Below are 16,788 nucleotides of genomic sequence, written 5' to 3'. Positions count from 1 at the left end.
TTCCCCTTTTCATAATAAAAGAAGCCATAAAATACTAATGAGCTCTTTACTCTTCACCAAACATATACTTGCAGACTCATACTAAAGGGAAATTTATGAAAGCAATGAATTCATTGCTTATTAAACATCAAAGTACTTGTGCACTTCCACTGTTTTTGTCAACTTAATGAACTTGGACCTTGTAAAGTATGCTTACCACTAATATGAGAATTGGTTATGAAGCAATCATTTTAAATTCTTTTAATGACTCAGTATCAAACAATTAAGGAAAATCCTTTATTGTGCAAAGTTTACACTTTGTACTCACTAGACAGTGGACGAAAATACTACAAATTCTATATTTATGCTATAAATATATATATTTATGCTACAGTTCAGAAAAATCAGCAAATACTTACCACCAAAGGCATGAACTGGGAAGGTGAAGGTTTTGTTTTACTGACCGCTGTGACCATCACTGCAGTGTCACCTGACTTAGTTAAACATAAACAACAACACTGGTAAATTTTTTTAAAATCAGATATTAACATATAAGCAGTGAATGACTGAATCCTCCCTCAGTTAAATGAAGGGAAAAGAAATGTTATTCCATGACACAATGACTATGAAAATAATTATTCACAAGTAGTCCGATCTTAATCCCTTCTGCATGATCATGATCTGTATTAGAATAGTCACTAAGTTTTTCGAAAGCAACAGAACTAAAGGGAAAAGGCTCACTGATAGCGTAGTCACATCCAATCATATTTTCTACTTCTTATTAGGAAATTTAGCCTATAAAAAATTTCCCAAGTATTACTATTGAAGAAACCTGTAAAATTACTTTCTCTAGAAAAGCATTACAGAGTTTACAAGAATAAAACAGAACCCCAAGTTTGGAAGAGATCTTAAAGTTCATTTAATATACCTAGTCCTCTGACTCACTGGTTGTCTGGAATGGTTCTGACACTAGAAATGGTCTGAATCAATTTCCAATACCAAAATTCTAAGAAGTTACATGATGTTGTAAAGATATTCAGTACCAGTCTTGATAACCATTTTTAAGATGAAAATTTAACAACTTGGACTTTTTACCTGTACTATAGCAGAGCCATCTGCAAATCTGGCCAGTTTTCCAGAGGATATTTCTAATTTTCTGTTTAAAATAAAAATTCAATACAAAAGGACTTAGGTCATCAGTACAATTCCCAGCTTAGTATAAAGCAATTAAAGATTCTAATAGAAGAACTAAAGGTTACCAAGCCCCACAGGCCCCCAACCAGCAAAAAACAAACTAAAAAGGGATAGAGTTCACTATCATTATTGAAGATACAGGGGAATTTAAGAGCTGCTTTAGGAAAAACATAGAAACCAAGGCACAGGATAATCTGAATGACACAGTATTTCTGGGGTGCAAAAGCTTTCTTCTTCTTTTTTTTTTTAAATAATTTTTAGAGGAGTATAGTTGCTTTACAATGTTGTGTTAGTTTCTGCTGTACAGCAAAGTGAATCATTTATATGTATACATATATCCCCAGAAGCTGTCTTCTTAAGTGTTTTTCCCATTTACCACCTTAGTCTCTTTTGTTTTACCACCCTTGCCTTGTTGATTAAAGTAGCCTTTTACCACACAAACTAGATCATTTCTCTCCTTAAATCCTTTAAAACTTCCCTCATTGCTTTCCAAATATAAACTCCAAGATTGACTGCAGACACCTTCATTTTCTACAATGGCGCCAAGATAAAGTCAACGGGGGAAAGAAACAGTCTTTTCAACCAATGGTGCTGGGACAATTGGATATCCATATGCAAAAAAGTTAATACAGTTGGACCCTTTCCTCGTATTTATAAGTAAAAATTAACTCAAAATGGATTATTGACTTAAATGTAAAAGTTAAAACTATAAAACTCTAAGGAAAAAACACAGGAATAAATCTTTATAAATTTGGGTTAGACAACGTCTTCTTATAGATGACATCAAAAGCACAACGAAAGGAAAAGAATAGATAAATCTGATTTCATCAAAATTAAAAACTTTCATGCTTCAAAGAATATTATCAAGAAAGTGAAAGAAAACCTACAGAATAGGAGAAATTATTTTGAAATCATATACCTGATAAGGGACTTGTATCTAGAATATGTAAAGAATTCTTACAACTTAACAATAAAAAGAAACCCAGTTTTAAAAACTGGCAAAGGATTTGAACAGATGTCTCTTCAAGGAAGATCAACAAATGGCCAACAAATAATGAAAATATGCTCACCATCATTAGCCACTAGGGAAATGCAAATCAAAACCACAATGAGATACTGTTCACATCTATTAGGATGTTATGTGTTGATGACGATGTGGAGAAATTGGAACTCTCATACACTGCTGATTGAAATGTAAAATGGTGCATCTGCTTTGGGAAATAATCTGGCAATTCCACAAAAGGTTAACAATACTATATGACCCAGCAATTCTACTCCTGTATATATCCAAGAGAAATGAAAACATATGTCCATGTAAAAAATCTGCACATGAACCTTCACAGCAGCATTATTAATAACAGCTCCCCAATGGAAACAACCCAGATGTCTGCCAACTGACAAACGAGTGTATCAAGGAAGAGAGTACGGATACTGACAAGGCTGAGCCAAGGAGTGGACTATCCATCCTGGCTAAGAATAAGCCTTCCCAATTGTATCAAAAACCAGGAGAGAAGTGGAGCCAGGGAAGCACTGTTAAAAGCTTCTAAAGCTAATATACAGCATGGGTTTGAACTGCAAGGGTCCACTTATACATGGATTTTTTTTTTTTAGTAAACACAGTCTTCGGTTGGTTGAATCATCTGATGCAGAACTATGAATAGGGAGGCCTGACTATGGGACTTGAGCATCCTTGGATCTTGGTACCCACGGCGGGTCCTGGAACCAATTCCACACAGATACTGAGGGATGACTGTATTTACAATGGGGACTGAATGAGTTGGTGAGAGAAAAACAAACAAGCAAACAAACCAGCTCTGCAGTACCCCAAATGTTCTCAAACCCATGCTTGATTTATAGCAAATACCAAATCCTCCTACTTTCTTTGTTCCCTCTCTTGAGTCTAGCCAGTGTCTCCTTTAGGGATCCTAGACCACCCACCAGATAGTCCTATGGTCCTGCCTTGGTGATTGCCCTAATTTAAACTGTTTTTTCCCCAGGTGTGTGCAATTTATAGTATGTAAAGAACCAGGTGGTTACTTTCCATTGTCTCATGATCTCAGTTGGTGCTAACTGACCTATGTAATATTTTCTGTTAATGCACTTTTAGTTGTTTTTGGTGCAAATCTGTTATTAGTTTTGTATTTCATGGTTGATTTTACCTCTTATCAGTTTACTTGCCAAACATTTATGTATAAAATACCTTCAAATATTAATACATAATAGATTGCTAACACATCAGTGGCAAGTGGAACTGGGTGGCTATGGAACTGTATGGGAAGGAGATTTTTGAGCTTTTTAAATGTTGAACCATGTGAGTGAATACCTAATCAAAAAATACTTTTGAAAAAAATAAATAATAAAAAGGATAAGATGAGCAGGGAGATCCTATTGGTGGCCAGAAGAGTGGGAGGAGGCAGCTTAGGAAGATAGAAGGGAAAAGAGGAGCCATCTGCCACAGGAAGTAGAACTCCAGGGAGAGAGATATGCTTAAAGAACATTTTTAGAAACACTTGCAAAATGGTATGGAATGTAACCACCTTACTCCAACTTCCACCAAGAAAAATTCAGTAGTATTGATACAAAACTCACCCCACCCCCACCCCTGCAAACAAAACAAAACAAAACATCCACCTTTAAGATTTGGCCTTGCTTTGTTGCTAACTCACATTTCATCTTTTCACTCCATCCACAGTAAGTTATTTGTAGTTACTCAACGCACTCTCTCACTTCTCTGCAATTGCGCTTGCCACTTTCTCTGCTACCTTCTCCTTGCCTTTCAGGATTCACCTTGAACAGTAAGCTTTAGGTGTGATAAACATCCCTCTGTGCTCCTTCAGCACCCTGTTCATACCTAATACCTTTCCCACACTGATTTTCTCAGCACTGAACCTCTGTTTATCTTACTTCCTCATCAGACAATCTCTAGTGCCTTGTAACGCAATATCGTAGATGCTCAAAAATAACTTGTTGAAATGAAAATTAAAGTTACCCCAAAGGTTACTGTAAGTATTAAATACATTTACCACAGTAGTATACAACCTCCTAGGGCACTGTAAAGAATACACATAACAAGTATAAAGTATGTGGTACATAGTAATCACCCAAAAAAGTTTGCTGCAAACAACAAACTTATGACAAAGAAAATAATTGATTTACCCAGCAGGTATGATATTTATGAATCTCATTGTTACAACACACAACACAGGTTTAAAAAGAGGTTACAAAAGAGGTCCAGGTTGACTAATAAATGAAAGATTCAAAGTAGATTATTCATGAAAAATTTGGAGGGCAGAGGCTAATCTTGTTGCTTTGAGTCCCTCCTGCCTAACAAATAGGAAATGTCTGTTGAGTAAAATGTTCTGGGGCATTTCTTCAGAGAAGAATAAATGTTCGGTCCTTGAAGAATGGAAGAGATATCTTTTCCCTCAAAAAATCAAAATCAAGGAATGCCAGAGGTGGAAAGACCTTAGAGATCATCTAGCCTAGAGGTCAGCAAACTACAGCATGTTTCTTTACAGCCTTTCACCTAAGACTGTTTCTTACATTTTTAGACGGTTTGTAAACACACATGAATATGTGATACAGTATGCAGCCCACAAAGCCTAAAATATTTACTATCTAGCCTCTTACAGAAAAAGTTTGCTGAATCTTTATCTAATTCAGTCTCTTCATTTGCGGGGCAGAGAGGGAGGGCTGAGGGGGGCCGAAAGTGGTGAAGTAACTTGTTTAAAGATCATTCAGTAACTTAGGGAGGAAGTCTTGGATTCAAAGCCAGATTTTCTGGCTTTTGTATGAACTAGGATCAAAGTTTTTTTAAAAGTACATGTGAAAGGTGTAGATATATAAAGTAAGCATTAGCAGTTTTATTTATTCTAAAAATGAATCCGGTAGTTTTTAAAAAGTGATTTTCGACATGAATTCTGGCAGACAGACCCCTAAAGAGAGTAACGGTTTGAAAAACAAGTTCAAAATCCACCTAGCCTCATAGTACTAGCTTTGGTTGACTCTGAGCAAGCTACCTAACCTTCTCTGAGCCTCTGTTTTAATACATTTACTACAGGCTTAAACATGAGAGTATCATATAACCGGCGTTCAATAAACTGACCTTGCCCTTCCCTTTCTACCCAGGGTCATACAGGCCAAGCTTTTTAGGCAGTAAACTGAATTGGATGACGTAAGCATCAATGATCAACGCATTATCTTTTCATTTCATAGCCCAGGAGTCCCCGAAAATAAAGGGAACGGAAAACAGGTGGACAGACTCAGCTGGGGAAAAGAAGCCCGGAGTGGGGCAGAAGGGAGGAACAAAAAGCAAAGGGCACGAGGCTGAGACAGCGCGAGGAGGGTGCCAAGAGACAGACTCAAAATCCGGAAAGGGAAATTTGGAATTTAGGTTTGGGATAAAGAGGGGGAAAGAGACCTGGGGTGTCGGATTCGTACTCTAGGAGGTGAATGTACTCGGGCTGGCCTGTCATGATGCCTTGTGAAAGAACAGAGAACGCACACCGTTCCTTACCTGCTGCCTAAGTCCACGGCCACGGTTCGCGACCCCGCGCCACCCCATAGTGCTCGCACCTGCAACTGGGTGAGTGTCCGACCCCGCCCTGGCAGACGGAGGGGACCATGGCCCAGTGGCCGGAGCCAGACGCACGAGCAGCAAGGCCTGCAAGCCGCCATGACACCCGGCAAGCGCTCAGCCCGGGCTGCGCCCTGATTGGCTTGCTCAGCAGGTAGTGGGCGGAGCCTAATGCAGTTTCGTTTCCGCGGTGCAGTGGGGAACGCCGGGGAAGCGGATACCGGGCGGCTTTCTACGAAACCTAGAGAGGGCCAAACCTATCTGAACGCGATTGTGACTTAACCAGTCCTTCTTTCCGTATTAGCCAATGAACAACAATTAGAAAAATAATGTGGGCTTTTTGGTTGTTTTTTGTTTTGCTATAGTAGTTTAAAAGAAAGTCCTAGAATAATGTGTTTAATAAGTAGAGTAAATATAGTAGTAATAGAAGTAATCAGAAAACATTATTATTTGGCTTATGGGAGCTGAGAATTAGGAGAATTTGCGCAGTGGGCCATGGAAAGAGATCTTTCTCTCTCCCCTCCTTCGCCCTGGCTTTTATTTTATAAATTCAAGCAACAAATATATTACTACGAAGGTTTGCGTTAATTTATTTCTAGTAAGTTAATTTCACTTCTTGTTGACCTATATCGTCATTTTGTATATCTTTATGATCATTTTGGATTCATCTTCCTTTCCACTGATAATATTTAGCAGTTTATTCCTCTGCCTGTTTTGGTCAAGTGTTAATACTTTCTAAACCAACTCTTAAATGCAAAGTGCTTGCTACTATTTAAAAAAAATGTTTTGGAAAATGAAAAAGGTTTTTGGAATTTGAATTTGATCCATTTCTAGGGGGTGGATAAATTTCTCCCACCCCTCTTAATCTGCCTGTTGGAAAATCTTTACGTGGTTCCTGGAATGAACCAATGATCATTTTTCTACTGTGAGGGTCATATTACTCTTTTAAGGTCATAATCCCATCCCCCCCAAAGAAATCCAAACAAAATCCAATGCACATTCAAGCAGAGTTTTAAGAACAAAAAGTGTTAACTCCAGACAGACAAATTATAATATTTGGTGGCAAAGCAGCTCCCTTATACCTTGCTCTCAAGAGCTATTATCACTGATTTGGAATTTCCATGCCAATAGAAGGGATTACTGTTAACTCTATTTATAGGTATTTAGTGTTAAAGTAGTTTTTGCCTCTTCCTCTACCTTTGACTTTACCTTGTTGCCAGTGTTTCCAAGACCATTCCATTGAGACCTGTTATAAGGACAAATCTATCAGAATCTACCTGCCGCAATTCAACATGATTTTAGATTTATAAAATAAGAATACTAAATCACCTTTTGGTAGAGTACCTAAGTACTATATAATCATTTTCATTTAGGCAGTATTGCCTAGTAGTTTAGAGCATAGACTTGAAGTTGTTACCAATCCCCAAAGGGTCAGTGACCCCTCAATGGGTCCTTTGCCTGGAGTTGCAAATGCCACTTAAATGAAACCAGGTTCAGTATAACACAGCAGAAACTTTTATTGATTAAGGAATTGAGAAAGGCAAGCTCATGCTCTAAAAATACCTTCTCCCCAAAGGGAGGGGAGTAAGGGAATTTTAAGGGGTAATAGGCAGATAAGTCATCAGGGCTGTAGGAAAGGGTAGAGATTTCCAGGGGCAGCTGGGGGTAGCTGGGGCATACGCAGTTTTCCATGCTTCTTTGCACAAGGCATGAATTGTGCCTAGCAGAATACAAATCCTCCCTTTGGGCAGAGATTATAGCACAGTAATTAAGCAGAGGTAACTTTTGGATACTTCCAGGTCTTGTGTGTGTAGGTGCGTTCCTGTGGTCAAGTCAGAGCTGGTTCAGGACAGTTGACCACTGCATATCTCTTAAAGCAGAGCTACAAAACAACTCTGTCAAACACCAGGTGATTTGGAAATAAACAAAGAGATATATCAAGGCAAGGATCCATTAGCTCTCAGGGACTGGTACGAATGACAAAGTATCTCCCTTCTCCATTCCTTGATGAATGAATTAAGTTTCTGCTGTGCTATACCAAATCTGGTTTCATTTGATTGACATTTTCAACTCCAGGCAAAGGACCCATAGACCCATTGAGGGGTCTCCGACCCATTGGGAATCGGTAACAAAGTTAGTCCTGAATGGTGCCAGTCTTGGCTTTGCCATTTGCTAGTTGTCTGACCCTATCTCTCTGAGCCTCAGTTTCTTCATCTGTAGAAATGGATAATACAAATCTCAAAGGATTTTTGTAAAGATTAAACATGACAGAGGATGTAAGATGTTTATCATGGTACATGGCACATTGTCAACAACTCAATAAATGGTAGATTCAGCTTTGATTCAGCCTTTTAAATTTTTTAATTTAATTTATTTTTTATACAGCATGTTCTTATTAGTTATCTGTTTTATACATATTAGTGTATATATGTCAATCCCAATCTCCCAATTCATCCCACCACCACCACCCTACCCCGCTTTCCCCCCTGGTGTCCATACATTTGTTCTCTACATCTGTGTCTCTATTTCTGCCTTGCAAACCGGTTCATCTGTACCATTTTCCTAGATTCCACATATATGCGTTAATATACGATATTTGTTTTTCTCTTTCTGACTTACTTCACTCTGTATGACAGTCCCTAGGTCCATCCAAGTCTCTACAAGTGACCCAATTTCATTCCTTTTTATGTAATTCAGCCTTTTCTTAATTTTCCCTCTAGTTTCCTCTGTTTGAAATACTGAACAACCTTCTTTCCTTCAGAAACTAACCATGGATCGGTTAGCTTTCATCCAGTTGGAAATGCTAGAAAGCAGAATGTGCACATTAAACCCAACTGTTTCCTCACACCAATCCAAAATAATTGAAATGGTAGTAATTGGATCATAAACTCCAAGGCAAATGTGGATAGTGAAATCTTGTGGCAGAGCATTATTATGAAGTAGTCATACAGATGATCAGGCTATGTTTACATTAAGCATTTTAAGACTGACGTAGAAAGAAACGTATAAAATGTTTAAATTCTTGTGGTTGTAGCTACTGAAGCTATGACCCATGAGGTTCAATCTGAAATTGAACCTCACATTCTAGAAGTATAGTTCTGCCAAGTCTAGTTTGAGAGTCAAAATATAATTTAAAATCAGTTTCTTTACCTTGAAGCACATTAACGGTGATCCAATTTAAATCCACCAGCAATGTTTTTCAGATCTCCTTTTCTCTTTTCTTCAAACTCCAATGAAGCTGCATCAAAATAGTTAATACCACTGCACCCTCTGAGTAGCAATTTCATTTAAGTAAAACACCATTGCATTAAATGATTGTTAATTAAAATTTAATTTGGTTTGCAGTTTGGTTTAATATTGATAAATATTTATTTATTTATTTTAGTTTTATGACTAAGCTACCAGAATAAGGAACTTATGTTTTCTTATATATTTGTGCATATTTAAGCAACATAATAAAAAGTATCTCCGGACACTGAAGGGTTACATGAAATTTTTTTTTTCTTGAAAGAATGTAGCATATTCAGCATTAACAAAGTCTGCTCAACACCATTGCCAGAGGGAGCTTTCTAAATCACAAACCTAAATGTGTCTCCATCTTTTTTTTTTTTTTTTTTTGGTGGTACGCGGGCCTCTCAGTGTTGTGGCCTTTCCCGTTGCGGAGCGCAGGCTCCGGACGCGCAGGCTCAGTGGCCATGACTCACGGGCCCAGCCGCTCCGCGGCATGTGGGATCCTCCTTGACCGGGGCACGAACCCGCGTCCCCTGCATCGGCAGGCGGACTCTCAACCACTGCGCCACCAGGGAAGCCCAGGGAAGCCCCTGTGTCTCCATCTTGATTAAACTTCTTCTATGGCTTCCTAAATCTTTAATCTACATGATAAAATCTCAACTGCTTTGTGTGGACTATGAAATTTTTTCCTATTCAGCCTCATCAATTTTGACTTACTACCCTACTTCTTTATCTCCCTCTCCTCATTTTTATTTTATTTTATTTTTTTGACCACATGGCATGCAGGATCTAGTTCCCTGATCAGGGATCGAACCAGTGTCCCCTGTAGTGTAAATGTGGAGTCTTAACCATTGGACCACCAGGGAAGCCCCCCTCTCCTCATTTTATATTCCAAGTAAACTGAACTACTTGTTCTTCTCTAACATATCACCTTCTCTTTTGCCTCCGTGCCTTTGCATGTATGATTCTCTGTGCTTTGCACACATCCCCTCTCAAGTGTCAGTCTTGCAAACTCAGTCTTCTGGTCTCAGCTTCAATACTGTTTTCTCAGACTTCCCCAGACTGACTTATGGGTACAGTCTGTCTGTCCTCCCACTTATTTATTAATTCACATAGTCATTATTTCACCCATGGAAATGAATGTGGGAATAGGTACTGCATAGTGGTTAAAAGGGCTGGCTCTGGAATCAGATTGTCTAGGTTTGAATCTCACCTCTGTCACCTCTTAAACGTGTGACTCTTGGTAAGTCACTTACCCTTTCTATACCTCCTTTTCCTCATTTGTAAAATGAGAATGAAAAGAATATCTACCTCTTAGGGTTGTTATGTGGATTTAAATGCAGCCTTATTTTTATGGAACTAAGCATGGTCCCTGGCACGTGGAAAATGTAATATTTATTTATTTTTAATTAATTAATTAATTTTTGGCTATGTTGGGTCTTCGTTGCTACGTGTGGGCTTTCTCTAGTTGCAGTGAGCTGGGGCTACTCTTTGTTGCAATGTGCAGGCTTCTCATCATGGTGGCTTTTCTTGTTGTGGAGCACGGGCTCTAGGTTTGTGAGCTTCAGTAGTTGTGGCACGTGGGCTCAGTAGTTGTGGCTTGCAGCCTCTAGAGCGCAGGCTCAGTAGTTGTGGTGCACTGGCTTAGTTGCTCCGTGGCATGTGGGATCTTCCCGGACCAGGGATCGAACCTGTGTCCCCTGCATTGGCAGGTGGATTCTTAACCACTGAGCCACCAGGGAAGTCCCAATGTAATATTTATTAAATACCTGCTTTATGTCAGGCACTATATCCTAGGCTCAGAGGATATAAGGGTGTCAAGACAGTCATAGGGCATAAAAATCCCTGCTTTATGGAGCTTGCAATATAGTATGAGAGATTGACAAAAGCACAACCAAACAAACAGAAAAACTAGAGTGTGATTCATGCTAAGAAGGGGATAAGCAGATGTGAAGATAGAAAATAGTGGGATGAAGGCATAATTTACATCAAATAAGGTGCCCAGGGAAACACTTCCTGAGGAGGAAACATTTAAGCCAGCCTGAAGGATGAGAAGGAGATGGCTTCTGAGACATGGGGGCCAGGTGGGAGAAGCCACTTGCAGGGGGATGGTTACCCCTAAGTCGGGAAAGGGTTTGGCTTCTGTGAGGACATATGGAAAAGCCAGTGTGGCTAGAGAGTGGTAAGCAAGAATGTGGCAGTCGCTGTCAAAATGGTTGGAGCTGATTCAAGGAGAGGACCTAGAGTAATAAGAGTAATCAGCATACCAACGATGTCACAAGCCATGGAAATGCATGATATCACCTAGAGAGAGGTTAGAAAGAAAGAAGAGGCCTGGGTCTGAGCCCTAAGGAGGGAGAGGCTGCCAAGTCTATGGAAATGGAGTCAACCTTGTTGCAGGAGGAAAGCTAGGATGTACTATGCTAGGTATTTTCCATTTGCACCTGCTCCGTCCATTTTCTACCCTTTTCAGCTCTGCCCTGTACCGCAAGGGGCTGATTTATGGCTTGTAACACCCTGACTTCCTGGCCCTCTGACTTTTGGTTGGGTCAGCCAGTGGGAGACACCAGCAGGAGATCAAAGGACTAGAGAGAGAGAAATTAAAAGCACAGAACCTTTATTCCTTGTAATGTGGCAGTGACTGCTTCCGCCTGTCACTGCAGCACCTTCCAGGTGGCCCTGCTTGCTTGACTCTAGCTATCACGCCAATTACACTGTTTCTCCTCCTTGCTGCTTCAAGCCTTAACAGCTTCCTCCTGTTGCCCATCTCTCAGTGCCTCATCGTTCCTCATTGTTAGTTCCAGAATCTGCCTTCCCCTCTCTAAATAGTCCTTTCATTAAATTCTCTTAGAACTCGTTTGAGTATGCCCTCTGTTTCCTGCTTCCCTTTCCTGCTCCTCAGAGAGAGTCTCTCTTCACTCTTTTGTGTCTCAGCAGTAGAACACCGTTGTTACTAGAAGCATGTTACTCTGGAGGTGAGAGTTGAGGGGTATACTGTTCTGATTAACCCTCAGTCTTAGGAAGGTATTATCTCCCTGGATCTTGGGTGGGAGTAGCATTCTCAGTGCTGAAGCCCCTCTTCCAGGTGTGATTCTGGGCCCAGCATGTATTCTGCCTCTTCCCCAGAGGTAAAGGGTTATGTTGTTTCTTCTCCCATGTGCAGTGGGTTTTCACAGTGCATCAGGGTGACAACATTTACCTTCCCACAGTGGGTAAGGCTTTTTTTCCTATGGGAAGGTAAGGGAGAAGGATCCAGTGGGGCTTCTGCCTTTCCCGCAGTGACTGCTGTCCTCCTTCTCCAGGATTGCACCAGGAAGGACACTTTCTCAGGACTCCTGCTCTCATCCTAGGCTTTTTTGTGAGTGCCCAGTGAGGTCCACGGAGAAGAGCCTGTGAGTGGTTGTGAATTCGTCTTGTATCTGCAGTGTCCAGGGGTTCTATAGTCTTTTGGCAGCCCACACTTGGCCTTTAGCAATTGGTTAAAAATGGTAGTTGAATTCTTCTTGCCAATGTCTTTTGGTGACTGTACCAGGTAAGCAAGGGCTCATGTCCTGTCTCTCTTTGGAGGCTCTTATCTTTCCTTAGGTTTCAGATTATCTGGTTACTCTGTCATTTTAGCTCTCTAATGGGTTCTAGAAGAGTTGTGAATTTCCAGATTGTCAGTTGTTGTTATTTATAAGGATGGGATGCTGTTTCAAGATTTCTGCATCCTAAGCAGAAGCCAGAGGTCTCACATGTAATTCAAGACCTCTCCTCTCCACTAGTCCAGAGAGGTGAAGAAAAAGTAGAATTTGTTCTTTCATTATTTTATTTTTTAGCCTCATCTTGCCTCCATAATTTATGGTTCTTCCAGGATTGGGACAAAGGAGGAGAGAGCAGAGAGAGATGAAAGATTTCAGTTTCTGGAGCCAATGGAGTCCTTATTTGACACTGTCTGGTTTTCATGTCCCCCATTACTGCAGGCATCTAAAACCTGGCTGTGATGTGGGGTGTATTGTGGGACCACCTCTGCTGAGACCACCAAACTGCACAGTTTCCTAATGTGGATACTTTCTGGGTGACATTTTGTGACCTTCCCAGCTTCTGCTCCTGGTGTTCTATTGCACAGCTTCTTACTGCTGAGATCCTTTTGTCTTGGCTTTTCATCAAAATAGCTTCCCTGGGTTCTCTTGGCACACGAACTCACACATCCTTTCCCCCCAAACTGGTAGCACTGTAGCTTATTTCAACCACTGACCTCTTTTCTTGCCCTGCCATTGCAGGTGGCTCCAGTCAGTCTCTGGCCTCCAAATTCTCTTATGGGGGAAGCAGGCACTAGAGTCCATATCCTTAAATGTCCCTGTATGACCACTTTGTAGTAGCAGGATGGACTCTCACCCAAAATTTGGTTGGATGTCAAGACTGATGTGACACCTCCACCCCCTCCTCCATCCACATACCAAGTGAGTATGAAAAGGTGTATTACTTACCTAATAAGGCTTATGGGGGAAGCAAGACAGACTTCACAAGCTGATTTGAAAATGGCTTGAGAAAGCCGGGAAAGGAGACTGGCTTGGAGTTTCTATTGTGGTTATGAAGTGGGGCAGGGGTGAGTGTCCCTATGTGTGGGTGGGCAGAGGTTTGTGTGCTTTGAATTTCCCACTGCTGCAAAAGGAGGGAGCACTTGAGCTTTCTTAACAGTGTCCCAGATGTAAGGCACAAGGAGAAGAGGGACAGTGAGGGTTACAAGTCATCAGCAAACATCAAAAAAATGGATTCAAATTCTTTATTCCAGTCCTCCAGCTCTAGGAGACATATGTCAAGCCTTCCTGAGAACTCTCTTACTGTGTTTGCTCCTATTTCATGGCATCACAGGGCTATTTTTTTTTTTTTTTAATTGTTTGGCTGTGCCACGCGGCATACAGAATCTTTGTTCCCCAACCAGGGATCGAACCTGTGCTCCCTGCAGTGGAAGCATGGAGTCTTAACTACTGGACGCCAGGGAAGTCTATTCTATAGCTTAATAAATGTTTAGTTGGGGAAGGAAATAATATTTTTCTAATTCTCTTTCAGTGGTTCTCTTGAGCTCCCATTGCTTAGTTTGGTTGAGGGTGGGATGAGCAGGGTGGCTCTGTATTCCTCCATGGAAAGGGCAGGAAAATGCCACATCTTTCCTAACTAGGCTGGCAAGTCTCTACCTACATAACTTTCTTTAATTCGAGTTCCAAATTGTTAGCGTCCTCTGTTTTGGCTGGAATGGGTGATGGGAGTTGATAATCATGGACTGGTTCTGCTGTCTTGGATCTTGTAGAATGTTGGGGTAATTATCACTGATTATTTTCATTTTTGGAGCCTTAACAAAAATTCTGGTACAGTAGGAAAAGTCCTCATTTAACATCCTGTTTTACACATAATGGGAGGAAAGTTTCCTTCACTGAAATGGGAGAGAAGGTGGGGATAGGAGAAAATGTAGGTGAGTTTGAAGGCTTGCCTAAGGGAGAATCAAGGAAATTTGTCTTACTTCAGTATCTTTAATGAAGTTTGAGGTAAGGCCAGTAGCTGAGATTTGGGGGTTGGGGGAAAGAGAAGATATATGAAGTTTAGGAAGAAAGTTATTTTGGGGGATAGAAAAGTGAATCTGCTTAGGAAACATGATGGGATTGCCAGACATTGGTACATGGCTGTGTGCTCTTTGAGATTTGTGATCATGAGTTTCAAGGGAAACCAATCTATTCATTTGGGTGAATTTTTTTTCTAGCAAAGTTTACCTGTTTGGGGCAAGAATGGAGAAAGTGCGTGGTTGGATTCATCTAGAGATGCGGTTTTCTAGGTGCTATGGACTGAAATGTGTTTCCTCAGAGTTCATATGTTGAAGCCCTACACCCCAGTGTGATTGTATTTGGGATAAGGAAGTAATTTAGGTTAAACCAGGTCATAAGGGTGGGACCCTGATAGGATTAGTGTTCTTAGAAGAGGAAACACCAGAAAGCTCTTTCTCTCGCTCTGCCATGTGAGAACACAGTGAGAAGGTGACCATCTACAAGCCAGGAGGAGAGCCCTCACCAGGAGCCAAAGATGCTGGACCTTGATCTGGGACTTCTAGATTACAAACCTGTGAGAAAATATATATCTGTTGTTTAAAGCACTCAGTCTATGGTATATTATTATGGCAGCCTAAGCTGACTAAGACACTGTGCATGGATGACAGAGGGAGAGAGGGGCAAAGGAGTTGGAGATATTTGCAGAGGAGTGATTATAAGGATGGGACTATGAAATCTAGGCTGGACAAGTAGCTCCAAATATGAAGTCAGAACACTGATGAACAGTGAGAAATGGTGGGGTCAATGGACTGAAGTTTGAATTATAGCAGTGGGAATAAAAGATGGTGGTTGTTTTCAAGGTTTACGCATGTTGAAGTATATATCAGTATTCTTTTTAATGGCACAATAATATTTCATTGTATGGGTATACAATTTATGTATCTGTTTATCAGTTAATGGATTTGGGGTCATTTCCAGGTAAATGATTCAATAGATTATTTTGTGAGTGAATTTGTATTGGACTTCTGACATTTTCAGTTAAAAGAGTCCCCCAAAATACATGGTAGATGTTTATGTAATACGTAATGAAGTGGTCTAGACTGTACTGCCTCAAAATAGGCCACGTTGGCATAAGGATTATTTTGAGCTGAAGGAAATTGAGAACCAACAAATATAAGAAAAGTTCTGTGCCCTCCCCTTATCTGCCTAGAAATAGGGCATAAATTTCCCTTTGTGAAGATGGCATAAAACCCCCTCCCCCTTCTTCTGTATCAGGATGGGGAGAATGACCCTTATCACTGGAAATGGAGAGCTGGCACTGAGATGAACCTGCATAAACAAACCTTACTAAAATAACTCTCATCTTCCACTCGTTTCCCTCAGTTTATCACTACTAGAAGCCCAAACCCCCCATTCCTTAGTCTATTTGCTTTTCTACAATTTATCACACTTTTTAAACATGTTACAGTCCCTGAGTCTAACTGCTTCTTTGGGTTTTCACTTGTTTTCTATGAAGCCTCCGTGCATGTAAAAATATTAACATCAGTAAAATTTGTATGCATTTTCTTTTTTTAATATGTCTTTTGTCAGTTTAATTCACAGGCCTCAGGTACTTAAACTAAGAGGGTAGAAGAAAAGTTTAAGAAACACCTGTTCCTCATTGTCATGGATTTATTAAGAAAGCCGCAACTGGATATTACCACTGTCCCACATTTTCTGCTAAGAGGAAAGCAATAACAGGGGTCTGGACATTTCCCTCCTTTGGAACGGTCACCCAGCCTTTCTGGTACAGGTAGCAGATATCTCTTCAGTATATTCCCCAGGAACCAAGTGAACTGAGCAGTTTTAGGGCTTTGAATCATTTAGATAACTAAAAACTCCCACCTTAAGGCAGAGGGTAGGAGCAAGTTAGGTAATGCAAGGATAATACTTGCTGCTACTTTTTTTGGAGGAGAATAAGGGACAGTAAAAATCCCTTTAGCCTCTCTTTTTCTTGGTGTACTGAAATTTCCCTCCATCCCAACAAAAGAAGAATCAGAAGGAGGTCTGCTCCAATGAGGGGATCACCCCTAATTTTTCCATACCCTAAAACAGCTAGGTTCTGTTAGACCCTATCCAGACCCTGTCTTATGGGTGTCCTGATACCTCCAATCACCATTATGGTTGTTACTTCTACCACCACTAGTCATTGTCATTTTTCCTAATGGATGGATTTTCCTATACTGACCACACTTGTGATGCGTTCATTCACTGTCACTAACTGTCTAGGAAAAAGTTTTACAGAATTGT

The 16,788-nt window shown here is 40.5% G+C and overlaps 1 protein-coding gene and 1 long non-coding RNA gene across 11 annotated transcripts in view; one reads left to right on the top strand and one right to left on the bottom strand.

Moving 5' to 3' along the window:
* PNPT1 (polyribonucleotide nucleotidyltransferase 1) overlaps nt 1-5,881 on the bottom strand; it is a 40,103-nt gene extending 34,222 nt beyond the window's left edge. For 2 of the 4 annotated variants that reach the window (XM_004284385.4, XM_033414203.2), the window contains exons 1-3: nt 5,690-5,881; nt 1,075-1,135; nt 399-473 (exon numbers count right to left, since the gene is read on the bottom strand). In XM_004284385.4, the coding sequence (XP_004284433.1) occupies nt 399-473; nt 1,075-1,135; nt 5,690-5,850 (297 nt within the window). In that variant the 5' untranslated portion in view covers nt 5,851-5,881. The remainder of the gene's footprint in view (nt 1-398; nt 474-1,074; nt 1,136-5,689) is intronic. The other 2 variants (XM_049695956.1, XM_049695957.1) reach the window with 2 other exon arrangements.
* LOC117198314 (uncharacterized) overlaps nt 1-16,788 on the top strand; it is a 424,014-nt gene that overhangs the window by 45,171 nt on the left and 362,055 nt on the right. The gene's annotated exons all lie outside the window — the stretch shown is intronic.

The sequence above is a fragment of the Orcinus orca genome, chromosome 13 (assembly GCF_937001465.1).
Source record: "Orcinus orca chromosome 13, mOrcOrc1.1, whole genome shotgun sequence".
NCBI lineage: Eukaryota > Metazoa > Chordata > Mammalia > Artiodactyla > Delphinidae > Orcinus > Orcinus orca.
This window is presented reverse-complemented; position numbering and strand designations above follow the sequence as displayed.